Below are 27994 nucleotides of genomic sequence, written 5' to 3'. Positions count from 1 at the left end.
ACTACACAGAACCGTTAGCAGGCTTAGCTCGGACTGAGAATCCAAAGTATTATGGAAAGTGTGAGGAAAAGATGACAGTGACCCAGTTGGACCTACTTTGTGTGCATGGATAAAAGGGAACCAGAAGCCTTTTGATTTAAAACTCTGCTCTTTGTTTAAAGATTCAGTCTTTGACTGTTATTACATGAAACTATGTTGGTGAATTATGAGCCTACTGTTCTCAGAGGGCTTTCTCACACTGTACTGATCATACTTTGCTTTTGTTTCCGTCTATATTTAGATTTCCCCCTCTTCTCCCAGTATCATTAAGAGCCATGCGGCAGATCATTTGGACTTGGGAATATTGTTTCCTTCCTCACCCAAAGATCTGAATTAATAATCCAGAGTGAGAGGATACACAAACATACTTCAGGGGAGGATGTATGTATGTAGTGTACTTCGCGAGCACTCAGGAGCCCCAGACAGTTCTTCACCTCTACAGGGGATAAAACACTCAACCTAACCAACAAGACATGTCACCCGGAAAAAAAAGCAGTGTTTGTTTCTCTTTCCATTAAATGCTGCTGAAGTGGTGTGGAATAGAGCTGCTGTGTATATGTGTCAATGGGCTCAGATTGATTTCTCACATGCCCAAGCACTGCAAGACCTAATAGTTTTATTTATTAATGTGTAACATACATTTCTTAAAATCTTAAAAATGCTGCAAATTTTGTTGAAATCAGTCTGATTATTTCACACACTCTAATTTACTTTAATGGGTCAGAGACAAAAATATCCCTCTTGATGCTGTAACACTGTTTAAAAAAAAAAAAAAAAAAAAAACAGCGCACAATGAGCTACTTTATAATGCGCCCTAATCACATTACATGTTACCAGAAATAACAAAAAAGAAAGCGGTTTGTGCGCGAATATCTCACAAATAACGCTTGTTTCACTGTGGGCCTTTTGTAGAAGATGAGATTTGAAGTAATTACTTTCCTATGAATATTTTGTTTCCAGCATGCATTATGAACAGACACTTCCCGTGTAATTACTGGAGGAAGGTACTGTATGTAGCAAATTGTTCCCCAGTGCATGCACTCCCACACAAACACACTTTTCAGGCACTGTGCTGATGTTGTTATTAGATTATTACACTTACTTGAGTATTGATTTACCATAACTGCAGATAGGGGTGATGTTTATACTTTGCTTGGTTAATGTTGTGTGTGTGGTAATGGTGTTTTGCTTTTTATGGCACTCTGAATTATATATCGACTTTTACTTACCCTGTTGATGCCTCAGTTATAGCCACACAGTCAGCTCTGGCATTAATTGTTAAATGAATTGTCAGTTTGGGAAATATAGTAATTTGCTTTCTTGCTGTGAGTTAGATGAGAAGACTGATACCACTCCCATGTCTTTAGAGTGAATATGAACCTAAAGCCAGCAGCCGGTTAGCTTAGCTTAGCATAAAGACCATAAACAGGGGGAAACAGCTAGCTCTGGCAATGGAATCTGCCTAGCAGCACCTTTACAGCTCACTAAGTAACAACTTATACCTCATTTGTTTAATATGTACAAGAAAATCCCAAAATATATAAAACAACATGCTGTTTGCAACCTCACTGTGATGACAAGACTCCAATAAGATCCACAACAAGAAATAGTCTGACACATAACCCCCCTTTAAAACCACAACCTGTTGTTTTTACATCTCAGAGATGTACAGGGTTAATTTCTGAGCTCTCCAGGTGATGGTAGATGTATTTTGTTAACTTCATACAGAGATAAGCTATTTCCTGTTTCTAGTTTTTATGCTAAGCTAAGTCAAACAGCTGCTGGCTATAGCTTCTTATTTACAACAAAGACACAAGATATGCTTTTATCTTCTCATCTAACTGCCTTAAAAAAACACACTGTGATCTCACAGAAACATGAGATGACCATGACCTCTGAACACCTTCACATGGTGGTGGCACCATGGGCAGATGATGATGATGTTTTGCCTATTTTTGTGTTTCTGTTTTCCATCTTTCTTTAGTCATTATCCATCTTATTGAGGTTTTGTGTCACTTTGGGGTTATTATGTGTCTTTTTTGGTCCCTTTTTGGCTCCTTCTTTTTATATATATTCTTTATTTTGTGTCTCCATGTGGCTGTTTTGCCCATTTTTGTAGTTATTTTGTGTCTTTCTAGTATCTTTACATCTCTGCGTAGTTATTTTGTGTCTCCATGTAGTTGTTTTGCCCATTTTTTGCACAGATTTTGTGTCTGTTTTTGGTATCTGTGCATCTTTTTGTGGCAATTTTGACTCTTTTTCTGGTTAGTCATTTTGCAGATGAAGGCCAGGGGAGACCCTGACAGTTTTGGCCTCTGGGCCTGTGCCCAGTAGGCCCGTTTAATAATTTATGGGTGGCATGGTTGGGTTAAGGCACCAAAACCACTTGTTAAGGTTTAGAAAATGATTGTGTTTTTGGTTAAAATAACTGCGCTTGGAATGTACGGGACGTAAGTATGTCACGCTATATGACGTAACTACGCAAAGGACATAAGCATGTACACTGGACACGAACAGCGGTGTCCCAAGTCCAGTGTTTGTTTACCCATCCACCATTCCAACCTCCTATCTATAAGTGGACTTTCTCACTCTTTGGGGGACATAACATTTTTAAACATGACATATCGCGTGCCGTCGTTGAACCAGGTAATTTGTGTGTTCACTACAACAAATGATCCTAATTGACTTTCGAGTGGCATTGTGTCCATGGCAGCACATTCTTACTCTGACCTCGTCACATATGGACGTTTGGTCATGGACCTTCCATGTCCAGATACAACGTGAAAGCCCTGGGTGCGTTGGTTGCTGATGTTCTGGGACGCTGTGTCAACTTATGCCTGTTACTATTGTATTGTCTGCTTTCAAAATACACTTTTATTTTCACAGGAAATTTACCATTTACATACAGTCTCTTTCAAATTAAACACACTACGTCAGTACAACAACAGGTATTGACATTTTATTTCTCCAACAACTCACGCATGTGGTTGGGTTTAGGCAAGAAAAACACGTGGTTAGGTTTAGGAAAAATGAACAGTGAGTTTGGCTTTGGAATCTTACAGGATGTGAACACCGCTCTCACGGGTGAAAGTCAGTGTTTGTTGGCCCCATCCACCAGAACTCAGACTTTTGCCGCCTTAACTTTCGTTCTTGTCCCATCATGTTTCCCCTGACGCCGCCAAGTGCTGTTAAACTACAATGGCAACCGGCAGCGTATCATGCCAGCGTTAAAGGATAGCTTTTTCGTCAGCGGCTGTAGCTGCAAATCACTGCCCAAGCGCCGTACTTCGACGACATCTGAGTGAGATCGGGTTGTCCATGGTGCCAACACAATGCCTGCCACCAAACATAGCGAGGTGTTAAGAGGTTGTGGTCATTTCGTGTTTTTCTGTGAGACTAGGTTGAAAGAAAATCTGCTAAAAGCTGTTCTCTTCTTTTTTTTCTCCGTTTGTTTTTTGGCATTAAAATACGTTTTTCTGTGTGATTTACTGGCCCACTGTTTAAATTAACTAAGATTAGATGAGTGCTGAATTCAGAGTAAAATACTTGCCAATGATTAACAGCACAAAGGTTTTATTTTTTATGACTTTCGCTCTTATTTTCCTTTACAGGTGAGATAATATGACGTCATAGGTGTATTGTGACTCACAGTACACTTATGATATGGGACAAAAACTGCTCTGTCATTCTGTCTGTTAACATTGTTTTGGCTTTACTCTACCCAGACAGTAGTTACGTAGTAGTAGCTACGTCCATGGACACTGACCGAGAAAAAAGGAGATTCCTTGCACGGATAACACAATGACTTATGAAGGCAGAACAAACTCGTCTTTCTATTTCTCACATCCCCTTCCTCCCATCTTGCTTATTCTCCTTTTGTCCGTAAGAAGGACATTTTTGTCCCATGGGGGATAACAATATTGACATCAAGAGATGAGTTATTGATTGAGAGGAGAGGACACTGAGACAGTTGACATGCAGCAGTCTACTCCAGGTAGCGAGCAGCGCAAGCATTCATACATGTATGTAGCATGTACAAAGGAATATTCATTTCACTCTTGGCTGATATGCATCTATTGAGTTTTATACAACATGTCAAAGCAGACAAACACGTGTACTGGGGGGAAAGAGGAGGATGTGGGCGTTTGTCTCCTCTGCAGGCCACATGAGCTTTGCTGCTGCTCGCTACAGTATCTTTACATGCTGGGAAATTGATGCAACACTGCTTTGTTCTAACGCCTTACGATATAGTATATGTAGAGATAATGAGACTGTGGTCTGTCCTGATTGAATGGGATGATGACATCGATATGAAATAGCTCTGATCTTCCCATGGCTTCTGTGCGCATTCCACATAGATACATCTTCTTTTCGTCTAGTGGGTCATTTGACCTGCACTGATTGGATCAGTGGAAAATAAGCACACAGCAGCGCAACCCCAAACTGTCTTCTATATAGAAAGATACACCAGGTAGGCCTGTTATCTTTTAACCTGATGATGCTCAAGAAATTGGATGCAAGCTCTGCAGATCTGGTCAATGTCACAGAGGGAAAAAAATGCAAGTGAAAAAGGCAGAGCGGGGACAGTTCCCATGTATCATTTTGTGGGGAGATGTCAATGACCATAGCAACATACAGAGCAAATAGATTCCCACTGGCAATTATGCAAATGTGGATGTGACATGTGAGTCTGCGCCCAGCGTGATGCGACGAGAGGGGAATTCACCAACACTTGGCTGCTCTGTCGCTCGCTGCTACCATTAGCATTAGCATTGTTCACACATCTCCTCATCTTAGGCCGCTTCCACACCCCTCCCCCCCTCCCTCTCCTTCCCTCCTCGCCACCACCACGTCTCCATCCTCCCCTCCTCCTCCTCCTCCTCCTCCTCCCTGCCTGCGTCCTCTCTTTCCTGTTCTCGCTGCGGTGTTGCTATAGCAACGGAGAAATGTGGGAATACCTCCGTCCTTCAGAGCGCGGGAGAGAAAGAGAGAGGGGGAGAGAGATAGAGGCAGGCAGAGAGGAAGAGGGAGAGGATGGGAGACAGACAGAGAGTGAAGGGGTAGACAGAAGAAGAGACAAGAGGAGAGGAGAGGAGGGAAGGGAAGGAAGCGTGGAAAAGACTGTTAATTAAAAGACAGCGAGCGAGTGGCTGTGACTCACTGCCTGAATGGACACCATTGCCTGTCACTTAGCCCCTGACTCCAAGCGTTTGTCCCCCCCCTCCTCCACCGCTCACTCCCTAAAAGCTACCCTCCCATTGATATTCAGTCTCTGTGATGAAGAAGACGCGGCTGTTATCTGACTGGAGGGGTGGGTGCCAGCGTGGGTGGGGGTGGGTTTGACTGAGATGGCACGGTGTCGCACAGCCATGGCGTAGCTTCACGCTGGGCCCTACGCACGCCATTTGTTTGACGATCCATGTGTTCTGGATGTCTCCATTTGTAGTGAGGCTGCAGTTTCCATGACAACGACCGGACTGAAATAGCACCCCGGTTTCCTCCCTCACTCCCTCTCTCTCTCTCTCCCTCTCCTCCGCTCACAATACACTCATAACTGTTCATTCCTGATCTTGGGCCTCGTTCTATCAGGCTGAGATGTCCCATACTGCTCATCTCCATTCATCATATGGATTGAAGCACATCAAACCACCCCAACCCCCCCACCACCGACTCCCCCCAACCGTCACCATCATTGCCTTTCACACACACACACACACACAAATACACACATACATGCGCGCACACGCACGCACGCATCACTTCTCCTCCCACCTCTTATCTCCCATTTTCAGTCTCTCGGTCGCCCTGCAACAGATTCTGTCAACATGCATCAACCTCTGTGTTGCCATGACAACGGTCTTGAAAATCACTGCAATTATTTCAACAAAGACAAAAACACTACAGCCACTTGGGGGAGAGGGAGGAAAAAGGATGGTGTATGTGTGTGTGTGTGTGTTATGTTTGTGTGAGTGATATAGAGAGAGAAAGAAAGAGAGAAAGAGATGCAGTGTTGTGAGTCTGTGCATGCGTGTTTAGTGACCCTTCAATGAACTGGTGTGTATCAACTGTGGCAAAAATGTGCATACAGTATGATGGTGTGTGTGTGTGTGTGTGTGTGTGTACAGTATATGTGTGCGTGCGTGTGCGTCTCCTGGCCTAATATGGTGAAGTCCCTTCCCTTTCCGCTACTCACAAACTTAAGTACGTATGTTGTTCTGTAGATCAGTGCAGGTGGACTCAGTGACCCATTTGTACACGTGTATGGTTTTTCAAAGCCAACCTGTACCAGCTACAGTACCACGCGTGTGTGTTGTGTGTGTGTATGTGTGTGTGTGTGTGTGCTATAGACAGTGAGAGCATTACTGTGCACTGCTGTGAGATGGAGGGAAAGCGTAAAACAGATGGGCAGAGAGATCTGCACAGTGGTAGAAAGTTTACTAAGTATACCTTTCTCAAGTACTGCACTTTGATGTACCTGTACCTGACGGTTTGCACTGCATGCTAAGGAAGTGTGAGTACATTGAATGAACCTTACATATTAGGAATTAAACATGAATATATAGAATGAAACATATGTATAGAATGAAGCATGAATATATGGATAGAAACATGAAATGTAGATAAAAACGTGAATATTTGGATTGAAACATGAATATATAGAGTGAAACATAAATATATGGATTGAAAATTGAATATACGTAATAAAACATTACAGTTATATATGGTTTGAAACATGAAGATTGAAACATGAATATAAAGAATGAAACATGAATATATGGATTGAAACATGAATATATAGAATGAAACATGAATATATAGATTGAAACATGAATATATGGATTGAAACATGAATATGTGGATTGAAACATGAATATATGGATTGAAACATGAATATATAGAATGAAACATGAATATATAGATTGAAACATGAATATATGGATTGAAACATGAATATGTGGATTGAAACATGAATATTTGGATTGAAACATGAATATATAGAATGAAACATGAATATATAGATTGAAACATGAATATGTGGATTGAAACATGAATATATAGAATGAAACATGAAAATATAGATTGAAACATGAATATATGGATTGAAACATGAATATATAGAATGAAACATGAATATATGGATTGAAACATTAATATATAAAATGAAACATGAATGCATAGAATAAAACTTCAACAGAATGAAGTGTAAATATATGGAATTTATTAGACAGACAGACAGACAGACAGACAGACAGACAGACAGACAGATGCACAAATTATTTATAGGCCTAGGAGAACAGGTGGGTCTTAAGTTTGTTTGTAATGGATGACACAGATGTGGAATATCTCAGATCATCAGGCGGTTTGATCCAGAGAGTGGGGCCATAGTGACTGAACGCACCTTCAACAGATTTACTTTGCCTCATGTCCATTAGTTAATAGTAAAGACGTAAATCTTTAAAAACTGGTCACAAATATATAGTATTAATTTCAACAAAGGCGAAAGGATTTTTCCTCAAAACAAACTGGGTAATGTAGTGTTTACCATACATAACTCAAACAGGAGGGAAAAAAAAAGTGTTTTTGTTGGGGACTATTTTCAGCCACAAATCTGGCGCGTGCCAGTGAGTATTTACAGCACCAAGACACGCGTGTGGGATTGACTCAAAATAAAACAGAACGCCCATGTTTGTTGTTATAACGGAGAATGTCACCCAGTGCGATGGTGTGATGTGATCGTGTGTTTTTATAGCATAGTAGCAAGAAAAATATTGAATATCGCCAGACTTATGCTTTAAGATTTGGATGCAACTGTGTTTTTTTGTTTCTTTACCTTTAGTAAAAGTATGTGTGCTCTTTCACTTAACCAATTTCAATTAAGTCGTCATTTAGAGCATTTGTGTTACACTGACAAGCCCCCCCTGTGATTACTGTACTGTGTATCACTTAGTACAAAAGATCCTATCTTACACCGATCAAATGTGATGTCAACGCTGTATAGCACTAAATCTTCACACTCACTAATCCCATTGTATCCCATAAAGCTGCTTTGATACTAACAGATACTTACATGTGTGTCGAGTCAGGGAAAACACTCCAGGCCCTGTAATTTTGGGGCCAAACCCACGGCGGATGACATAGCAAGTTATAATGAGTGTTTGTGGCCCCAAGCCAGTGTGTACGACCGTATGAGTGTGTTTATGCACGTAGGAGTACAATTTGAGAAGCCAGGTGGGCGCGTCTTAACTTAACCCATTTCTTTGTCACATTGTTACTCTACAGCCGGAATGTCCTTAAGAATATAAGCTTTAAAGTGGAGCTATCCACACCGAGGGGCCAAATACGTATCCTTAAATTCCAAGGATGACTCAAATATGTCTGCCAAGGCGGAGGGGGGGGTTGTCATGTCACTGCACAGCGGGGAATTGGCAGAGACAGTGATTTGGACTTCAGTCGGCGATGAAGTAGATTGGGACCTGAAATCCCCGGGGAGAGAGAGAGTCAGAGAGTCGAGGTCAGGTAGGAGGGCTATAAAAGCACTCCTTCCTTAACTGGAACATGCACTTAATGTCAAAGCGGGTATGACTGAAGATTTGGGATGCACAGTGGTCCTCCTCTGTCTGTAATTTGTTTGACTGAAACAGCAAAATGTGTGTACAAGTGTGCTGAGGTAAGTGCCTGTGTTCGTTTACATGATCTGCTAAATCTCTTTTGACAGGGCATTTTGTTGTTACATGTGCTCTACTGTACATCCATATATTCTGGGTGAAAGTGTAAATCAAGTTGACATTCATACAGGACTACAGGGTTGTGATATAATATAAAAAAGACAACCAATTAGACATGTTAAATATGTTATTAAAAGACATTTTGCACAACTTTTGCTCTCCATATTCTGCTCCAAACGGCCTTTTATAATCAAAATCACTTAACATTTTTTCCCTCTCATAAGCAGGAGAACTGGGAATCAAAAAGATGTGGAAGTTCCATAAAAGTTTGGGCTGCTTATTCCTCCTCTGTTGCATCTGCTTGACTGAGTGCCGGGTGCTGAGGTTCGTCGTAGCCGTAAGTCTACCCACTTTTCCTCCAGCGTGCGCGATTAAAATGATGACATTTGAACATAGTATTGCACTTTCCTATTACGCTCTCTTACAACATTTTAATATCATCTGGAAGCCACTTTAGATCACACAAGACTGATATAACCGCACACGGTTGCTGATTACACTGTATTTTTCTGCTCAGTGAGCATTATTATATTTACACATTTATGTGACAAAGGATTACTTTGAGCCTAAACTCCAACAGTGTCAGGCGTATCTCTCCCAGACACTGCTGCTCTGCTCATAAACCTCTTTGCATATCTTTCTTTTGCACCATAGTTCTGTAATAGAAAAAGACAACTGAACGAAAAGCACAGATGTTTTTTTTTTTTGCTATAATGTGACCTCATACATTACACCAGTGTATTCATCACTTATAAATGACTTACAGATTTGATAATGTGTCTGTTTTCTGTTACACTGGCGCTATGATTTAATCTATGCTGTAGCTTGACAGTCACCATTTCACTCCATGCTATCTGGTGGTTCAGTTGTACTGTTAACTGTCTTATCATTATGTTTATTATATTCTTAAATTACATTAAATTTGGAATAAGATAAATGTAATTCTTTGCCACTAAATCATTGTTTAAATGTGTTTTATTCAACCATTTTATTCCATTTTAGTTGAGTTTAATTGGGGTTGGGTTGGTTCAGTTTGTATCCAGTCCTTAGAAGGTGTTTTGTGCCATAAGACAGTGTGTGTTGGAAAATAACAATTATCTCTCAGGGCAAACCATAACTTTGAGGTTTGCTTTTTTCTTCAAGGTTTTACATCCAAATTGTTTTCAAAGTTTAAACCACAGCGGAGCTAACAGGAGTGAGTCACCTGTGTCCATAATCCACCTTAATCAACCTGTGTGTCATGGCCACTGCTCAGAAAGTGAGTCCTCAGGTTAATAATACTAACGGAGCAGTGTCATCTAAAATGACTCCTCTGTGTCTCAGATCCTGAACTGAACTGTCCACAATCACAGGTTTCTATTTCTGACTTCTGTCTCAGGACGTTTTTTTTATTTTTTCCTGACGTACACAGTGTAATGACTGGCACAGCAGTGTGGCATCCGAATCCATGTGACAAAATCTCTTATGACTTTTAAGGTGTTCCGTCATGGCGATCGATCTCCTATTGAATCGTATCCCAGGGATCCTCATGGGGAGGAAGTGTGGGCTCAGGGCTTCGGACAGCTGACTGAGGTACGTGCGTGTGTGTGTGTCCGTACGTAAATGTGTGAGTGACTTTATTATCATTTTGTCAAGCAGGATTAGGGAAACAAAACAACCAAATATGAAGAGCCTTTAGGTTTATATGGTGTGTTAATCCATCAATCCATCCATTTTTGCTATACTCATTGTGTGGGGTCACTGGGGGCTGGAGTACGGTGGCCCTGAGGTGCCAAACACAGCAACATTACAGAAAATACAACAGCAAAAACAAAAACACAACAATCAAACCAAAAACCAACAAAATTGAGGAAAAACAAGATAAGAACACAACATAAAATGCATTTTAAAAAGGTTTTGTTTTGTGTTTTGTAAAACATTGTGTTTTGGACCTCAGGGTCACCATACTAGAGCCTATCCCAGCTTCAAGTGGGGTGATACAGTGTAGTGAACTTATTAGTCCATAGTCTAAAATGTAAATTGACAGTAAAACATGATTTAAAGGAGCTATATGTAAGAAATATAAAGCAAATAGTCGTAAAATAATCCTAATATGTCACAGAGACTAAGGAATAATGTTCATATAACATACTGATCTCACCGACAACAATAGTACAGCCAGAATATTCGCATTTAAAAAACATTTTTATGGTCCGCAAATCATGTTTATGTTTTGAATTTGTGTTTTGGCCTGTTGCGCCACCCACCGCCGTCTACCAGTCACGCAGTCAGTAGAGTCTCAGCATCAGTTACAGTTACGACTGAGCTACAGCAGCACGGCAAGCAGCATTAGCAGTGTCCCAGTAAATAGCATTAGCAGTCTCCTAAGCTGTATCCCGGCAGCAGCGTTAGCAGCAGAGAAGCCAGACTTGCTCGAACGGTCCGCTGGAAAACCGAAGATCAAAGACGCGGTGACGCGGCCCTGCCACGGCAGCCGCCTGTGGGCAAACAAATCAGTCTCCAGCGTGCCGCTGTCCAGCAACCTCGAATCTGTAGGGGAGGGGGGGCGGACACAACTGGCGGCAGTATTTTGAATTTGAGTGCAGTAACCGGTTTGGCCACATTTTTACATACAGCGCCTTTAAAACTTGCAAGCAGATACTTGGGGCCCCTGGTTTTTCTATACAGAGACAACAACAAAAAGAAACTAAACTTCTTAAACAAAAACTGATAATATTTGCTGCAATTTTTTGCCAACAAATACTGAAAAATCAAGCACAGAGGCAGGCAGATGGATAAGTAGTTTGCTGTCCTCTACAAAACAAGAACTCCCAAGATTCTGTGGTTTAATAAAATATTATAAAACTAAAAGAAAATGAAATAAAAATCATTCATACTGTTAGGCCGGGGATCTTCAACGTATTTCAGTCTGAGGACCCCTTAGCTCAAAGAGAGATGGAGCAGGGACTCCCTACTGTATATGCTGTACAAAACTGAGCTGGACTTGAGGTAATTCTCTGAATTTTTGGGGGGTCTTCTGTAGCCGCTCAGTCAGCAGCAGCACACGATCCATTGTGGCTCACAAGATGTCTGTACACTTGGAATAATAATATAGCTAATATGCCAATAGTAGGAAAATATTAGCCCTACTAGTTCACCTTCAGCTATGGATAAGTGTCACACAGTCCAGTGTTAGCTAGCTGACATGATTGCGCAAGGATTCATGGGTAACAGTTACCCAATCATTAATGTTGTGTAATGTAAATTAAATGTTTGTTTTTTTTTAAGAATAGACCAATTTATCTTTGCTAATAATATGTTGGATTCATGGAAATGTGTATTTTTATTCACATAATTTAATATATGAAGGGAAAAAAAAAACCTTAAATATGAAAGCAACAATTTGGAGGCCTCCCTGCAGCAGCTCTGAGGATGCCCTCGGGTTGTGTACCTCCAGCTGAAGATCCAGGGTTTAGGGGGTAATATTCTGTATTATCTGTAGCATGCTTATTTGTACATTATGTGTCCTCAATCTAATATTTACAACACACAAGCTGGTTCAGTGTCATGTGAGCACATCGCAATGAGCAGTTCCCCCAAACCAAATCCTTCTTAGAGCCCCCACAAATCAAGGACCAGCCCTGCTGAGGGGTATTTACAGAGTAGGCATACGTCTAAACTCATGTTGTATCTCTGTATAGATGCAGTAGCTTCAGATGTGATGTGATGAACTCACAGTATAATGCACTTTTGATCTGTAGAACACAAAATTAGTTTAAGTCCTGAGATGGAAGAAAAGCTTGTTGTAGACTTTTAATTAAATCCCTTCCTACTGTGTCATTGTTCTGCTCTCGGTCAATTAGCCTGTTTACAGTGAATAAACTTATCATTTGTGGCTCTGGGAGGCCTTGGAGAAAGGGTGAAATGTGTTTTTTTATGTAAATAAGCTGAATTTGACCTTAAATCTACCAAATCTACAGCAAAAGGTCAGATTCGACAAAGACTAACAGTGCTGGCAATTTTCCTTTCAGCTGGGCATGAAACAACAGTTTGAGCTGGGCAGGTTTCTAAGGAGGCGTTACGGCAACTTTCTCAGCGACGACTACAACAACAAAGAGGTAGGTGTATTTGCGTATATGTATATTTATATATATGTATGTGTGTATTTTTTTATGTCCTCTGTGTACCCATGTGCTTCAGTGTCATCCAGCGCTTGTCATGCATGCCCTCGGCCCAATCATGTGCCAGCCACCGTCTGCATTAACTCCAACAACATACACTTAGTTAATGAGCATGACTCATATTCTTGATATCATTGCCATGGCCTTGTAATTTGCTGTAACATGTGGGGTAATTTTGCCTCTGGGCGTCATGTACAGTTACATGTTTGGCTGCATGCTCAGCATTATGAAGATCTGATTTCCACTTTCTCTCCCTGTCTCTGTTTTCTTTACACTCCCTGTCTTACTTTTTTTTCTTCTATCTCCCTCTCTCTTACCCCTCCCCCCCTCTCTCTTTCTCTCCATCCCTGCGTTCAGTCCTCTCCCTCTCCTAAATAACACGCAATTACCACAAAAATAACAGCTCTTCTCAGTACCTGTCATTGGCGATTTGTCGCCCAAGTCTCTGTCAACTTGTACGGTACCTCTCCACCGCGCTGCCATGTCTGTTTTAATTTGACAAAAAGGGTGGGAGGGGGGAAAAAAGAAGCATTCTCGGCATCACAGGAACATCCAACCTTATCAGCGTGATTTACTGTGTGCAAAAACCTGACACGGGGTGACAGAGAGATATAGACGAGCGAAGGCTGATGTCAGGAGAGATCACAGTAAGAGGGATCTTTCTCCCCTCCCTCTCTCATCCATTTGGATCTCTTCTGACTCCCCTCCTCTTCATGTTAAGGGAATACCTCGGTTGACTTGAGAGAAATACAGCTCGCTCATGATACACTGCTGCTTTGCTGGGTGCCTTTATTTTGCATCTTTATTAAATCAAAAAAGAAACTGAATTATGTTTCCAATTTCCAAATGCAATTTGAGTGTCCAAGTGCATTTCGGCTTTCTATAAAAAGTACGCCTGAGTGTCCCATTTGGAGGAGGAATCACTGCCAAGCCTTGTACCAACATATGGATGCATTTTCATTCCTCCTTCATGTTCCCAACAGTTATATGTGAGGAGCACTGACTACGACCGCACTCTGATGAGTGCCCAGGCCTGCCTCGCTGGGATGTTCCCCCCAACCAGACGCCCGCCTCCCATCATGCCCCAGTTACTGTGGCGGCCTATTCCAGTGCACACCATCCCCAGGGCCCAGGACAAGGTGGGCTGCGGAGCCACATAAATATTTCCTTCCACACGGCAGCCGCATAGAAACTTGTACAAGTTCATCTGAGTCTCACTCTGTGTAGCTCCGTGTTGCTGTCTGTGTTCACCTCAGCTGTGAACCTGCTGTGCTGAAATTCCCCACTGTTATAAAGTGTGAAATGAACACATAATTGTGCCCAGAAGACTCCTGGTACCTGCAGTAAATGTGCATTATTTCCACTGATGTTGTGCTGTTGTTTTTCGATTTCTCAAGCTGTTGAAGTCTCCGGGCAAAGACTGTCCAAGGTTCAGAGCGCTGATGACGGAGACCTTTGAGAGCCAGCACTACCAGAGGTTCCTCAGGGCTCACCAGGTGAGACAAACCACAGAAGAAGACTGTCATCTAAACACACTTTACTGAATCCCATCCTCTGCTCAGTGACGTGAACGCTCCACTCACAGTTCAGTTTGTTAAACATCACTTTTCTATGAGTCATGTGCCCGTTAACCACTAAAAAGTTGTTTCTAACTCTGTTGTTTTTTTTATTATCGTTACAATTATATAATCAGAAGTGCTGTGAATAATACTTTATCCGCACCTCAGCTGCTTCTTTATCTGCTTATCCGTGCCTCGGTTTGTAAATTAACAAACACTGTGAAATGCACATTTGTGTAAAACAGTGAAATATATACTTCACAGTTGCCGGTGCCAACGTTATCAGCACCTCCAGTGGACGTGTTAGTTATGCTGCAGACATCATGTCCTCTCAGTGATTTTCTCAGGCACGGTGACTCCAGTGCCTCGAAAAAGCTGCACAGTGCAATTTCTCTCACATTCTCAGAGACGCTAATTAACGCTTGGATTGAATTAGATTAAGAATTACAATGAAAAGGTTTTAATTAAACTGAGTCCCATGTGCTGCCTATTAAGGTGGTGTTTGAGATCAGGACAGGGCCTCCTGCATTGAATTTTAACACCCTCTGCTGGAGGCACAGTACCTGCAAGTGGGATGCAAGAACCAAAATGGTGCCATTTTTCACTGTGTTGTCTGACCAAGAGCTGAACTGAGCAACAGACACTGAATCAGAAAACAAAGATAATCCACAAATGCTTTGAATAATGTCTGCAATAAGGAAGTCTAAACACTGAAAACAAAGAAGACTATTTTGTAAGTGCATCTACAAAACAAGGATCCTATATAACTGATGAAAAATGATAAATTGATCGTTTTTTTCATTACTATCCCTGAGACTGGTGATGGAGAGTAATAAGTACTGCAATTTTGAGATTCATGTACTTCAGTATTTTCATTTTATAGTACTTTACACTTATACCCCACAACATTTCAGTGAGAAATATTGTGCTTTTCGTCCACTATATTTATTTGTCTGCTGGAGTTTCTAGTTACTTGGCAGATTAACAATGCACATGAAAAAAAAATCATGTAGTAGGTCCCTGGTCAAGTTTCACATGTTCCCCCATAAACTTGTCATAGATGTTTATTTAAATTACTTACAGGGACAGTTCACCCCCAAGTAAGGAAAAAAAAAAGTCCTCTTACCTGTAGTGCTCAACCCAGTCTCACTCCAAAGTCGTCGAAATCTGGTGCTTGGGCAGTGACTTGCAGTGCCAGACACTGACGAACAAAGCCATCCTTTCATGTTGGCATTAAACGCGGCCTGTCGCCGTTATAGTCTAACGGTGCCCAGCAGCATCAGGGCAAAACACGGTGGGACAAGAACGAAAGTTAAGGCAACAAAAGTCAGAGTGGTGTGGGTGGGAGGTGTGGTGGATGGGTCCAACAAACACTTTTCTCCTAAACTCAACAACCTGCATTAGTTGTACTGATGAAGTCCCTTTATTTTGAAAGAGACTGTATGTAAATGGTAAATTTCCTGTAAAAACAAAAGTGTTTCTAAAAAAAGACAATGCATGTGACAGGCAGAACTTGACACGGCATCCCAGAACGTCAACAACCAACGCACCCAGGGTACCTTGCATGTCGTATCTGGACATGGAAAGTCCATGACCAAACCAAACATCGATATGTGACGAGGTTGGAGTGAGAATCTTTTGGGATAGTGCCCGTAGAGATGTCTGCCTTCTCCCCAACATAATGGAACTAGATGGTACACAGCTTGTGGTGGTCCGCCAAACAACACATTTGAAAAACCTAACAGCAATGTATCTCTATCCAGAAATTGTGACCCAGTTATTCAAGATAATCCACTGACCTCGTTGTGAGCAATTTCATGTAGGAACTATTTTCGACTGAAATACACACGCCAACCATATCACCGTGCAGAAGGAAGTGTGCATCCACTGCTAGCTCACCTAGCACCACTGAGCTAGCTCTAAATTAATGTTTACCTCTCATGCTGCCATTATATCAAGAGAAGGCAGACATCTCTACGGCCAATATCTCGAATACTTGACACCTGACACCAAAACAATCTGGATTGATAAATAGCACCACAGGTAAGAGGAAAAGTAGTATTTTTGATTTTGGTGTTAAGTTATACAGTATTTTACGGAGTGCAAAAGTTAAAGTCCAAAGTATGAATAAAAATCAGGAAATCATGAATCCTATCATGACCCACTAGATTTTGAAGGCACTAGATTTATGTTTCGGCTCTTTGAAAGGGCCCCGACCCCCGGGTTGGGAACCACCAGACTTAAGTACCAAACTGTATTTTAAACTAGCCACACCATTAACACATTCTCACTTCCAACTTGTCAAATACTGATGTTTGGTCAGTGGCCCTGCATGTCAAAATATGATGCACTAGGTACCCTCCTGCATCAGCTGTGGATGCTCAGGGACCGTGTGTAAATTCACACTTGGGTCTTTTCAAAATAAACTTCTGTTTTCACGGGAAATTTACAACTTCCAATTGTGAAATGCATTCAGTTTTTTTCAAAATAAACTTACAACAGCAATAACAAACTTTATTTTTAGGTTTACTTCCTTATGTTTTGGAAACAAGTTCACTTAAGTACGTGGTTAGGTATCAAAAAAACATCATGGCTTTGGCTTAAAGTAAGTACATACTCACTAATGTACCTCACTAGTGCAGAATGCTACACATACTATCACACTATGTAGTTATTAAAATCACTTGAGTGATTTTTGGTTTCACATGAGATATGAACAACAGTCTCATGGCTGAAAGTCCGGAGTTGTTTGACCCATCATCAAAAGTAAAATATATGCAATGTCTTTTCAAATGCAGAACTTTTACTTGTAAGGAAATATTCAAAGATAATTGTATTAATACTTTAACCTGAGTTAAGGATCTGCTGGTTGATTGTAATGTTCTCTTTTCTTCACATTGCAGTACTTTGTGGAGAGACTCTCCAACCACACTGGCTACCCCGTCTCCAAACTGGTTGGCAAAAAAATATGGAGGGTCTATGACACCCTTACCTGTCAGGTATACTTGATGTTTCACAGCAAGCACATGTTCCACCCATAAACCCACTGATACTGACTGTATTCTGCAGTTTACACATGCTTCAATTACTGATACATGCAGCAGCTGCAGAGCAGTGAGAGTCAAACAGAAAGAGGAAAAAAAAGAAAAGGAATCTGTTTTCTTCCACACATCTGCAGAGAGATGAGGAGGGGGCTGGAGCGTGGGGAAATCATTTTTATACATACAGTATGAAATGAATAGGATAACATATTGAAATGATAATTAAAGCATTATGAGATGGGTGGATTCTAGGCCAGGTTGAATACGCTCATTCACACTTGCAAAATGAGCATCTGTTATCTTCAGACCGGCGCTAAAAATAGCCGGGATAATAGAAACGATGAAATACAGCCATTTAAACCCCCTTTGTTGCGATTCATGTGTTGTGTAATGTGATTATTAGCGTGATGCGGGGTAATGAATGCTATTTTCTTGTGCAGAGGATCCATAACTTGACTCTCCCACGCTGGGCCACCCAAGATGTTCTGGACACCCTGAAGAGAATTGCATCATTTGAGGTCATGTACAGCATCCTCAGTCACAAGCGGAAAGAGAAGGCCAGGCTCTCGGGAGGTGAGGATTCGCATTAGAGCCAATTAATTAAAGCACTGTTGTGATGGGAAAAAATGTTATTAGAGTGAAAAAAAAAAGCTCAGTGTATCTAATGTTGTGACTGCTGGCAGAGGCTTTGTTTATGCCTCAGACAGTGTAAAGTGTTGGGCCGGGCTTCCCAAAAGCATATTAGCACATAAGAGCTAATGGGACAAAGATGATTACAGCGCTAAGACAAGATGCTCAGTAAGGTCAAAACGATTGTGTTGGTGTCTGGGAAAATTTCATTTGCACTGTTGACACTGACGTGTTAATTTACCAGGGGTGCTGCTGAATGCCATCCTGAGGAATTTCTCCAGGGTTGTAGAGCAAGGGAGCACTCTCAAATTCATTATGTACTCAGCTGTAAGTTCAACGTTTGGGCACATTTTATCTGCCTCCCATGCAAAACTGCTGTTTCACATACTGTATATCTCCCCCACCCCCTTCATGGTTCTCATTCCAGCATGACTCTACCCTCATCACCCTCCAGGCGGCTCTGGATGTGTACAACGGCCTTCTTCCTCCTTACGCTTCCTGTCAACTCTTTGAGTTCTACCAGGAGTATGATGGGTAATGACGTCCTGCCTGCTCCTTGTATATTTAATGATACATATCTAGGTCAGATGGCCAAAACACACCACATATAGAGCAATCGCCTCCCACTGTTTAGCCACACCGAACCATTCAAGTGCATTTCCTTTTCAATTCGGTGGAAACCTGGCAGCCATCCAGGACTGCAACGGCCAAATTAGCACATGATACAAAAGCCATTAGCATAACCCTTACCACAAGAGTGTTTCATCTCATTGTGCTAATCCTAATAATTCCCCAGTTCCTATTCTCTGGAGCTGTATTACCGCAATGACTCCTGGCGCGACCCTTACCCCAACCCTGTGCCAGGTTGCAACGGCTTGAACCCCTGCCCGCTGCCCGTATTCACCGAGCTGGTGCGGGATGTGATGGCAGAGGACTGGGAGGCTGAGTGTGGCTTTAGGACAAGATTATCAAGCACAGGTGAAAAAGTTGTTTTCTTTATACTCTCAGACTCGCACTGACTTCTATTCAGCACATATTTTGGCATTGTTAACGCTTTGCTGCAATATGTTTATTCCTGTACTCACTTTGGGGAACAGTGTGGGGGATTTTCAGCACAGACCGTCTGATTTAAAAATACCAAGGCTTTTTGGAAATCTTCCAAACGTTCCACATTCACATGTACCCTAAACAGGATTGTTGTCTCCCACAGGTGTCATAACAGTTCTCGCAGTGGCTGTGGGTCTCCTGGCAGTGGCGCTGTTGTTCAGCATAGGAGTGGCGATCCACAGGAGGAGGGCGCACTACTCCAGGGAGGTGTAGTGCAGACGTCTGTCACACATGTGCCAAAAATACAGAAAGGTGCTTCTCTAAAAATAGTGTGCCATGTATTTTTAATACTTCCTGATTGGGTGTGTATGGAAGGGAGTGTGAGCTCTTTATTCCTTCTTCTATGAATAGAGTGTGTGTGATTAAAAGATTTTTTAAACTGAGAAATAAAATTCAACATAAAGTATTTGTCGCAGGCATCACTAAATTTTATTAGATTTACTGTTAACAGTGTGCACAGTACATACTGATATTCACTGTTAATTCAATCTTTGGTTCACAACATTTCACATTCTTTTGCTGTTCGGCTTCTCACTTCTTGTCCGGGTCTGTGGCAACTGTGGGAAAAACAGGACAGATGAAGAGAGTTAGATTTTGTTTAAATAAGCCTAAATTGAATGGCAAGTATTGCGTTTCATATCCACATTCAAACAATTCAGCTCCATTGCAGCTGTCATCCTAAACACAATCTGCTCTGGCTTTGAGTGTGTAGTGCATGATCAAAACTAACCATGTAATAATCATCTGTATTTAACATAACAAAAGAAACTCATCTTGCTCTCAAGTCACCAACGCTCCCCCCTCCTCCATCATCCCCCCCACCCGTCATCCCCCTCTGTTCTTACGTCGGACATCCAGCTGGCACTCCACTTCGTCCTGGCCCAGCTCATTGACAGCCATGCAGGAGTATTTGCCTCCATCAAAGGTGCCAGGCTTGCGAATGTTGAGGGTCAGCACTCCCTGGTAGTTCCGCATCAAGTACTTGGGATCATCACCAATAATCATCCTGTTCTTCATCCAGACGATCTTAGGCTAAGACAAGAAAATGTTAAATGAATAAGTAATCAGGTGGAACGCATCTAAATCTTAGATTATAGAAAGATTGTCTTTTTATGTTGGTGGATCTGGATACAAGTCCTCCTTGCAGTGAACTTCAGATGTTGATTTGCATATGAGAACCGGCACTGTCAGCCTGTGACTCACGCTCCACGGGCTATTTTAACATGCATGTTTACCTTGGGGAAGCCTTTGACGGCACAGCTGATGGCGGTGCTGTAGCCGGCCACCACAGATCTGTCAACCAGGGGCTGAGTAAACTTAGGCACACAGGACATGTCCTTCTCCTTGTAGGGGTTTCGTTTGTGCTCCAGGCCTATGGAGAAGGGTGGGAGGGCAGGCAAACTTAGTCAGCCGCCATAAATCAGAGTGGAAATGTGACATATTTTACTTGGCATCTTCTATGATAGTGTAAAATACAATCCACACTACACACACACACACACACACACACACACACACACACACATTATCAGTACTGTTCACACCTGTCTTGGCAATGACGGCCGTGTTCTTGCTGACGCGTGCGTCCTCGCTCAGGCCGCAGAGGTTTTCACTGAAGACGCGGAACATGTATTCATTGCCCATGATCAGATCTGAAGCTGTGCAGTTTGGTCGTCTGTTGTGCTCATAGACAGTAAACCATCCCTGGAGAGAGAGACAGGTCACATTATTACATTAGAGAGGACATAATATTAATTAATATCAAAAAAACCCACTTTATTCTCCTCATACTGTCCTTGCTGGAACACCTGTATTTAGTGTCTGTATGAAATGCTTCGTTTTACTGCCTGTCTCTGTAAGCCTCCTTACCTGAAAAGACCAGTCTGCTCTGATTGGTCGGTGTTTCCAGGTCTTCCATATCTGTGCTTATCGCATCTTTACCAGTCCCCCAGAAAGCCAATTTTCGTAGTGGCCAAACAGTGTAATTACATCTGTCACATGATGCTATCGGGCCCCAAAAAATACTTTTTCCCACAGACTTATACAGTTAAAGAGACCTCTGTAAATCACTTAATAGATCGTTTGGAGTTCCACGACCCCCCACAAAAGGACTTGTTTCACTATCAGAATTTAATCTGTTTGGTTCAGTCACATTTGGAAAGTTTGGAAAAGCCTCACCATTGAATCATTTTACCCCCATTTAGGTTAGCCGTGTGCTAAACTGGAAGTAGCCGGCTCAGTTGGTGGAAGTCTCTCATGCACCTGCTTAATGGGCCACACAGTGTGGAAGCAGTGCCGATTAAATTTCATAAGCGGCAGTTTAACTTTTTTAAGCATTTGCTATTGTGAAAATCACCACTATAAGCTTCTAAACCAAAATCTTCACAACAGGGTCATGTCCAAGCAGGAAGATGATCAGAAATTGAGGTGAAATTCACAACATCAGCACCCAAGATACATGTTTCCCTGCTGTTAGCATGTCGCTACATGTAGCAGTGTAGGCTACATAATGTAAACACTTGCAGGAGCATGCCTGAAGCAGATGACCATATAAGGAAATCTATCATGAGCTGATGTCAGCTTGTCTCAACAATATATTTAGAACGGTCTGAAGCTTGTGGGCTTTGTTTACACGTTACTTTTATGTACGTTTACCTCATTATTGAAACTTTGGCCACATTTAATATGAACAACTGACATTGCAACATTATATATGTATGGCAGAAATTAAGGAAAAGCATAATAGATCTCTTTTAAAGACAACAAATTAAGCATATGTGACTAATCCAACTGTTAAATGCTAGCTGGATGTAATGTCAGTATTACTGTTTAGTTGCAGGCCCTACATGTAGTCTTGAAACACGATCCCCACTCTCACCTTAGTTTTCAAGTCTGCCTTCTGGATGGTGTATCCAGTAATTTCACAGTTGCCATCATCTTTAGGGGGGTCCCACTCCAGTGCTGCATTGAAGCCCCAGACGTCTGTCACCCTCAGGTTCACAGGAGGTCCGGGTTTATCTGAATTAATCAAATGTCAGATCTCAATCTCAAATAGTCCAAGGTGTGCTTTTCTTTAAATGAGTGAATTCTTAAATGTATAGTTCCCACTGACTGATAAAGTAACACTTATGAATGCAACTGGGAACGAATACTGTTCATTCCCAGTTGCAGAGACCTGATAATCTTACCAACAATTCTGATGACAATGCTGGCTCTGTCCTCCATGTTCTCAATCTTTAGCACCAGCTCATATGTTCCAGAGTGCTCTCTCTCTGCTGAGCGGATGAAGAGGATGCTGTCCACGTTTGAGTTACGGACACTGACCATCGTGGGGTCAAGGGGTTGACCATCCTTGAACCAGGTTGCGACAGGGCGTGGCTTACCCTAGAGGACACAAAAATGACAGATTGTTGAGGATAAAAAGGATTTGCTTGTCAGAATAAAGTACTTGATAGGGAAGATCCTAAACAGAAACATAATCACTGTGTATGTTACAGTATAAGCTACGGATTTACGGGAAACGGAGAATCTGCTTTTCTTTAGGGCTGTCAGAATGTTTGCCACTAAAGTAAGCTGGATCATGGAAAGGGCACCACCAAGTGCACCACCAGTTAAGGATTGGACTCCTATAACACAGACTAACAATGGACAGTAAAAAAAAAAAAAAAAAAAAAATTGATGCAGCAAAACCAGAGATATCATTTCTTTATGCAATGCAGTTCCTTCTGGACCCACTAAAGGCTTAATAAAACTTTTATACATATGCAGCAGTTCCCCTCAACACCTGTAAACAGACTCCCTTTAAAGACATAATGCCTATATTTGTTAGGGTTTAAGTAGCAGTTTTCCAATGGTATTTATTAATATAATATCATATATTTTACTGCTTGTAAACAGAGGCTTTCAAGCAAAATATGGAGCAGTTCCAAAATCTTAGCAAAGGTTTGTCTCTAACCTGGAAGGGGATAGTTAGGTTGACCTTGTCTCCTACTCTCCTGATGTACTTTGTCCTCAGGTCACGAGGCAGACGAATCTTAGGATGCTCTGAAGCAGGAAAATACATCTAATTAAAATACACTGTACTGTATCATGCTAGCATTAAGCATCTGTCTATATAAACCATAACAAGCACAAAAATGCTATAACTGGGCATAAGGTATAATCCATAAAATAAGTGCTCTTTGACTCGTGTCTGTTCACAACCAATCCTGACTGACTCACCCATGATCTCACGGATGGTGACGGGCTGTGACAACACAGCTGGAGGACTGCGTCCAGCAATGTTTACTGCCACCACCCTAAAGTTGATCTTCTCTCCCACGGGGAGGCCACGCACCGTAAATCCCTGCCTCTCACAAAGTTCCTGGTTTGCCACCACCCACTCAGTGTCTGAAATAAAAGAGAAATACATGCAGTAAATCACAGTGAGTGGGATCTGAATCTTGTTATTTTTTTTGCTCTGTTATTAGATAGATTTATTGTGATAGTAGGAGAGACATTAATTCCCTTATTGGGTTTATGGCCTGTGCCATTTTTAAACTGACTTCGGTTAACAAATAAATGTTATTATGTTATAATTTGAGCAGAGAATGCTGATAAAAATTAGTTATTTTATTGTTTGGTCTCATCACCTCCTTCCTTGCAGTACTCAATAACATAGCCATCCAGGCCCCCAGCTCCAATCTTCTCTGGGGCGAGCCACTTCAGGGCGCATGTGCTGTCCGTCACATCATGGACTGACAGACGCGTTGGCTCGCTAGTTGGGGCTGAGGGTGACAGAAAGAGATACTCAAGAGAGTCACCGGAGGAAGCTGAGAAACACTGAGTAAAAATGGTTGCAGTACGTACCAATAGGCATGAAGGGTTTGGAGGTGAGACTTGGTGGAGACAAGCCAATGCTGTTGACAGCAAACACCCTCATCTCATACAGAACACCCTCAATCATCCTCTTAGCCTCATATGTAGTTGAATCATATACATCAAAGTTGAGCTTTGTCCATCTGGAGGAGCCTTTCTTCTTCCTCTCCATGAGATAACCTGACGGAGGAAAAACATAGAAACCATAAACATGGGCAGAATAATGATTTAAGACACAATACACGCAGAACCTCTTAAAGATAATTAATATTCCATATGCTCAGCCCATTAAATATGAATAGTTTAAGACAAAATCCATCCTTTACCTTTGAGTGGTGCACCACCGTCAAATTTGGGAGCGTCCCAAATGATAGTGGCAGTGTCCTCTCCAACTGATGTGCATTTGATATTCTCAGGAGGGTCAGGCACATCTAAAATAAGATTACAGTTAGTTTTTACGTACATCAGTTTAAAAAACAGTCGAGGAAATACTTGATTGTAAACCACAGCGTGAAACATCAGATCACTTACCCACAATCTTCACAAACAGCACAGCCTTGTCCTCTCCCGCAGGGTTGGTAACACAGATGGTGTAGTTGCCCTCATCTTCCCTCTCTGCCCCCTCTATGACGAAGCAGCTCAGGTCTTTCCTGGACTCCACCCTTACACGCCCTTCGGTTGCTGTAACTGGCTAACAAACAGGAAATTGCAGCATTTTAGCACCGTGAGGGGTAACTTTGTATTAGTATTTCGCAATTTGGGGGACGTTGAACGTGACACTGACATGCAGATATTACAGTTTTCTTTAGTCAGGGTCATGCAAAGACTCTCTGAGGCCGAGGGGTGAAAATCACAAAGATGGCCCCTCTGCCAAGGCGAGAGGCAGGGTTCACCCGAAAGCCACAGGCGTAGGTTAAAAAACATGAAAGTAGCAGGAGACTTTTGCTTTGACAAAATTTAAGACTTTCATGCATTTAATTGATGCAGAAAATGCACATTGGTGCATAAAGGTTCACCAGAATCAAGGAAATTAAATGTTTTATGTTAAGAATTTTCTGGCAGAGGACCCTTAAACCTCTCTGTTTCATGCGCAATTCATATGAAATTTCCACTCGTTACTAGGCTAATTTTTACAATGTAAAATGCCATAGGCTTGTGGTAATAATGTTAGCATGTTATATTTGTTTGGAAAACGTGTTTAGTAAGACAGTTGTTCTGTCAGTGAACCTTGTGAGTTTTAGTGAAGCCAAATTTTGTAATGTTAACTTTGTTAAATGTTGCTGATGTCCCTGGTTTTATATGAGTAGAGAGAAGTCCGCTAGCTGCTAGGCTAATTTATACAATGTAAAATGCCATAGGCTTGTGCTAAAAACATTAGCATGTTGTATTTGTGGGGAAAATGTGTCCAGCAAAAGACAAGTGTTTGTCTGTGAATGCTGTGAGTTATAATGAAGCTGATTTGTGTACTTGTTATTGAAATTGTATCTATTAAGCCATGTTTAATGTGTGTTTTGAATCAACTTAACTTTATAGCACTTCACAGAAACCTCCATCGCCGACTAGTGTTTTGGAGGTGTAACTGCAGAGTGACACAGCCACACCACCCTACAAGTATAAATGCTCATAACGGATTAGACCACGTGCGTAGGTTTTTGCGTAGGATCCGCCCCACAAGTATAAATCCCCCTTCAATCCCCCTTCAAGCTACCCTAGAGCAGCACACTAAAAAGAGAGGGTCTGGGGCAAATCGCAGGGGCATTTGTGCCAGTTAAGAGGGCATTTATGGGACATTTGAGTTGACCAGAGGGAGACCTTGGCAGCACTTTGGCTTACCAATGGTCTCTAAAGTGCTACAGTAAAGTGACATTGAGTCAAAAAAAGAAGCATGGCGCTTTCCTGCTGAGGGCACAGAAATATCTTGTTTCAAAAAAAGGGGCACGTTTGGCACCAAATACATCAGGGACATTCTCTTTGCTTTGCACCACTGTGCCCCTAACTGCCTGTGGGCACAGAGATTTCCATTGGTTGGGTCAAATCTCAACAGAGCAGCAGTTTTTTTTCTGGTGAGGTAGCATTCAACTGAGGCCCAAAGAGACAAAGAGGGGGAGGATATTCTATATGAAATAAAACAAAAAAGAACAATAGGTCATACTGCACAAACAGGTTCCAGGATCATGGATACCAGGGTCAGGGTAAGATTTAGTGACCCTTTTTACTTGTCACATCCTTACTTGATCTCCTTTCGACCAAACAGCGGTGGGTGCTGGCTCTCCTGTGATCTCCACATCCAGACGGAGCTTGTTGCCTGCGACCACAATGATGGTGTTTTGGGAGACCATGTTTCCAGTGGTGTCCAGGTGGATCTTTGGAGGATCTGGTTAAAGTACAACATACAAAGAAAGAGAATGTGTGGAAGTGGGATTGGGGTATGATGAACTTGTTTTTAAGTATTTGAGAGCTAAGATAATTTAGGACTCCTTACCTTGTCTGGGCACATAGTCGATCTTGATTTCTGTTTTGAGAGTAAAAAAGAATTGACAATATCATGTAGGCTGCTGGTGATTATTGCATCCACAATAGCACCTTTGTAAGCATTCTTTCTTTCTCACCCAAAAAGTTGAGTTTAGCAGAAAGCGACAGAGCGTATCCATCAGGGACAAATGTGTAGTCTCCTGCATCCTCTGGTTTCACATCATTAATAATCAGCCGATGAAACCTGAAGCAAACAACAGAGAATATTTAGATAAAGGCAGGATGTGTTTGATCGTCAGTTGTGACAAACATCCTAAAAATGCTTTTTAAATCTCTCCATATGTCCTTGTACCTTCCAATGTGAGACATCTTGATGCGATCGCTTGGCAAGACCTCCACTCCGTCTTTATACCACTTTCCTGTGACCTTCTCATCAGACACCTCACACTTGAACATAGCCTGGTCTGCTGCCCTGACTGTCAGATCAGCAATGTCCTGCAACACCTCCAGTTGTTTTTCTGAATAAGACATTGGAAACCACAAGCGAACAGTTCAGGCAGGAGAGAGGAGCGTGTGAAGGTGAGGGGACGAGAGGGAGGATAAGGTTCATGATGGCAACATCTTGACACCCACTGCCATGACTTGTTAGTTTGTTTGTAAAGAGAGGCGTTAAGCCCTCGGGCGAGCGGTTAAATTCAGCTGCATCCTCAGCATTGCATTTAAATGACAGAAAACCCAAACTAAATATAGTAAATCTGTACAAAGTCACTGATTCTTTATATCAAATAATCTAAAAATTTTAATGTTGTATAAACTCTGCGATCACTAAAAAATGACATAAATAAACTAATTAAAATATTTTCTAGTGATACCTTCCACCTCCAGCTCTCCTTTGGTATGCCCTCCATTTGTCCAAGCATGGTACATTCCAATGTCTTCCAGCGTAGCCTCCTGGATGATGAGTACGTGCTTCTTTCCATCCTTCTTGAAGCGATACTTTGAGGAATCTTTATCTTTGTGAAGCTCTATATCCTCAAAGTACCTGGAAAAATAATAGACATGAGCACATTAAAACACGTCAGTGCTAACTGTGAGTCTGACATACTGTGATGTTGCTACCAGCCAGTGACTGCTAAAAAGTTGTTTTGCATTCACCAGTGGGAAATTATGTACCTTTTTTTTATCTGTTAAATAACACTAGTCCATACCCATTGGTAGCTTTGTCACCTTCTACCTATGCCAATCCTCAATGCCTATGTGCAGTTTCACATAGATTGACCACGTCAGTGAGTAGAAAAACATGGGACAGACAGAATGACTGACTGACGGAATGACACACTGACAGTTTCCGTAATTATGTACAGCATACCATACCATGACTTAGTCATACCAAAAATTAGAAA

The 27994-nt window shown here is 41.8% G+C and overlaps 2 protein-coding genes across 2 annotated transcripts in view; one reads left to right on the top strand and one right to left on the bottom strand.

Moving 5' to 3' along the window:
- The first annotated feature begins 8637 nt into the window (after window positions 1-8637).
- On the top strand, window positions 8638-19573 carry LOC126400015 (testicular acid phosphatase homolog). The gene is made up of 12 exons (XM_050060416.1): window positions 8638-8707; window positions 8993-9102; window positions 10242-10337; window positions 12776-12862; window positions 13909-14064; window positions 14323-14421; window positions 17388-17483; window positions 17966-18098; window positions 18400-18482; window positions 18583-18689; window positions 18952-19133; window positions 19366-19573. The coding sequence occupies exons 2-12, from the start codon at window positions 9013-9015 to the stop codon at window positions 19473-19475; spliced, it is 1239 nt and encodes a 412-aa protein (XP_049916373.1). The 5' UTR covers window positions 8638-8707; window positions 8993-9012; the 3' UTR covers window positions 19476-19573.
- Window positions 19574-19683: 110 nt separating this feature from the next.
- The window catches only part of mybpc2b (myosin binding protein Cb), a 28459-nt gene continuing 20148 nt past the window's right edge, over window positions 19684-27994 (bottom strand). Inside the window, exons 16-32 of the mRNA XM_050059953.1 lie at window positions 27464-27633; window positions 26944-27109; window positions 26729-26835; window positions 26602-26631; window positions 26351-26493; window positions 24651-24810; window positions 24446-24550; window positions 24111-24299; window positions 23894-24028; window positions 23484-23651; window positions 23218-23306; window positions 22451-22646; window positions 22141-22280; window positions 20807-20966; window positions 20498-20634; window positions 20108-20294; window positions 19684-19819 (exon numbers count right to left, since the gene is read on the bottom strand). Of these exons, the coding sequence (XP_049915910.1) occupies window positions 19794-19819; window positions 20108-20294; window positions 20498-20634; window positions 20807-20966; window positions 22141-22280; window positions 22451-22646; window positions 23218-23306; window positions 23484-23651; window positions 23894-24028; window positions 24111-24299; window positions 24446-24550; window positions 24651-24810; window positions 26351-26493; window positions 26602-26631; window positions 26729-26835; window positions 26944-27109; window positions 27464-27633 (2308 nt within the window). The 3' untranslated portion in view covers window positions 19684-19793. The remainder of the gene's footprint in view (window positions 19820-20107; window positions 20295-20497; window positions 20635-20806; window positions 20967-22140; window positions 22281-22450; window positions 22647-23217; window positions 23307-23483; window positions 23652-23893; window positions 24029-24110; window positions 24300-24445; window positions 24551-24650; window positions 24811-26350; window positions 26494-26601; window positions 26632-26728; window positions 26836-26943; window positions 27110-27463; window positions 27634-27994) is intronic.

This window comes from Epinephelus moara, chromosome 13 (genome assembly GCF_006386435.1).
Source record: "Epinephelus moara isolate mb chromosome 13, YSFRI_EMoa_1.0, whole genome shotgun sequence".
In the NCBI taxonomy this organism is placed as follows: domain Eukaryota; kingdom Metazoa; phylum Chordata; class Actinopteri; order Perciformes; family Serranidae; genus Epinephelus; species Epinephelus moara.
Note: the sequence above shows the minus strand (reverse complement) of the source record. Positions and strands in the feature narration are given on the sequence as shown.

Coding starts and splice junctions, on each gene's coding strand:
- LOC126400015 (XM_050060416.1), top strand. CDS start 9,013: ATGTGGAAGTTCCATAAAAGTTTGGGCTGCTTATTCCTCCTCTGTTGC. Junction 12,863..13,908: donor ACGACTACAACAACAAAGAG/GTAGGTGTATTT, acceptor TGTTCCCAACAG/TTATATGTGAGGAGCACTGA. Junction 17,484..17,965: donor ATGACACCCTTACCTGTCAG/GTATACTTGATG, acceptor TTTCTTGTGCAG/AGGATCCATAACTTGACTCT.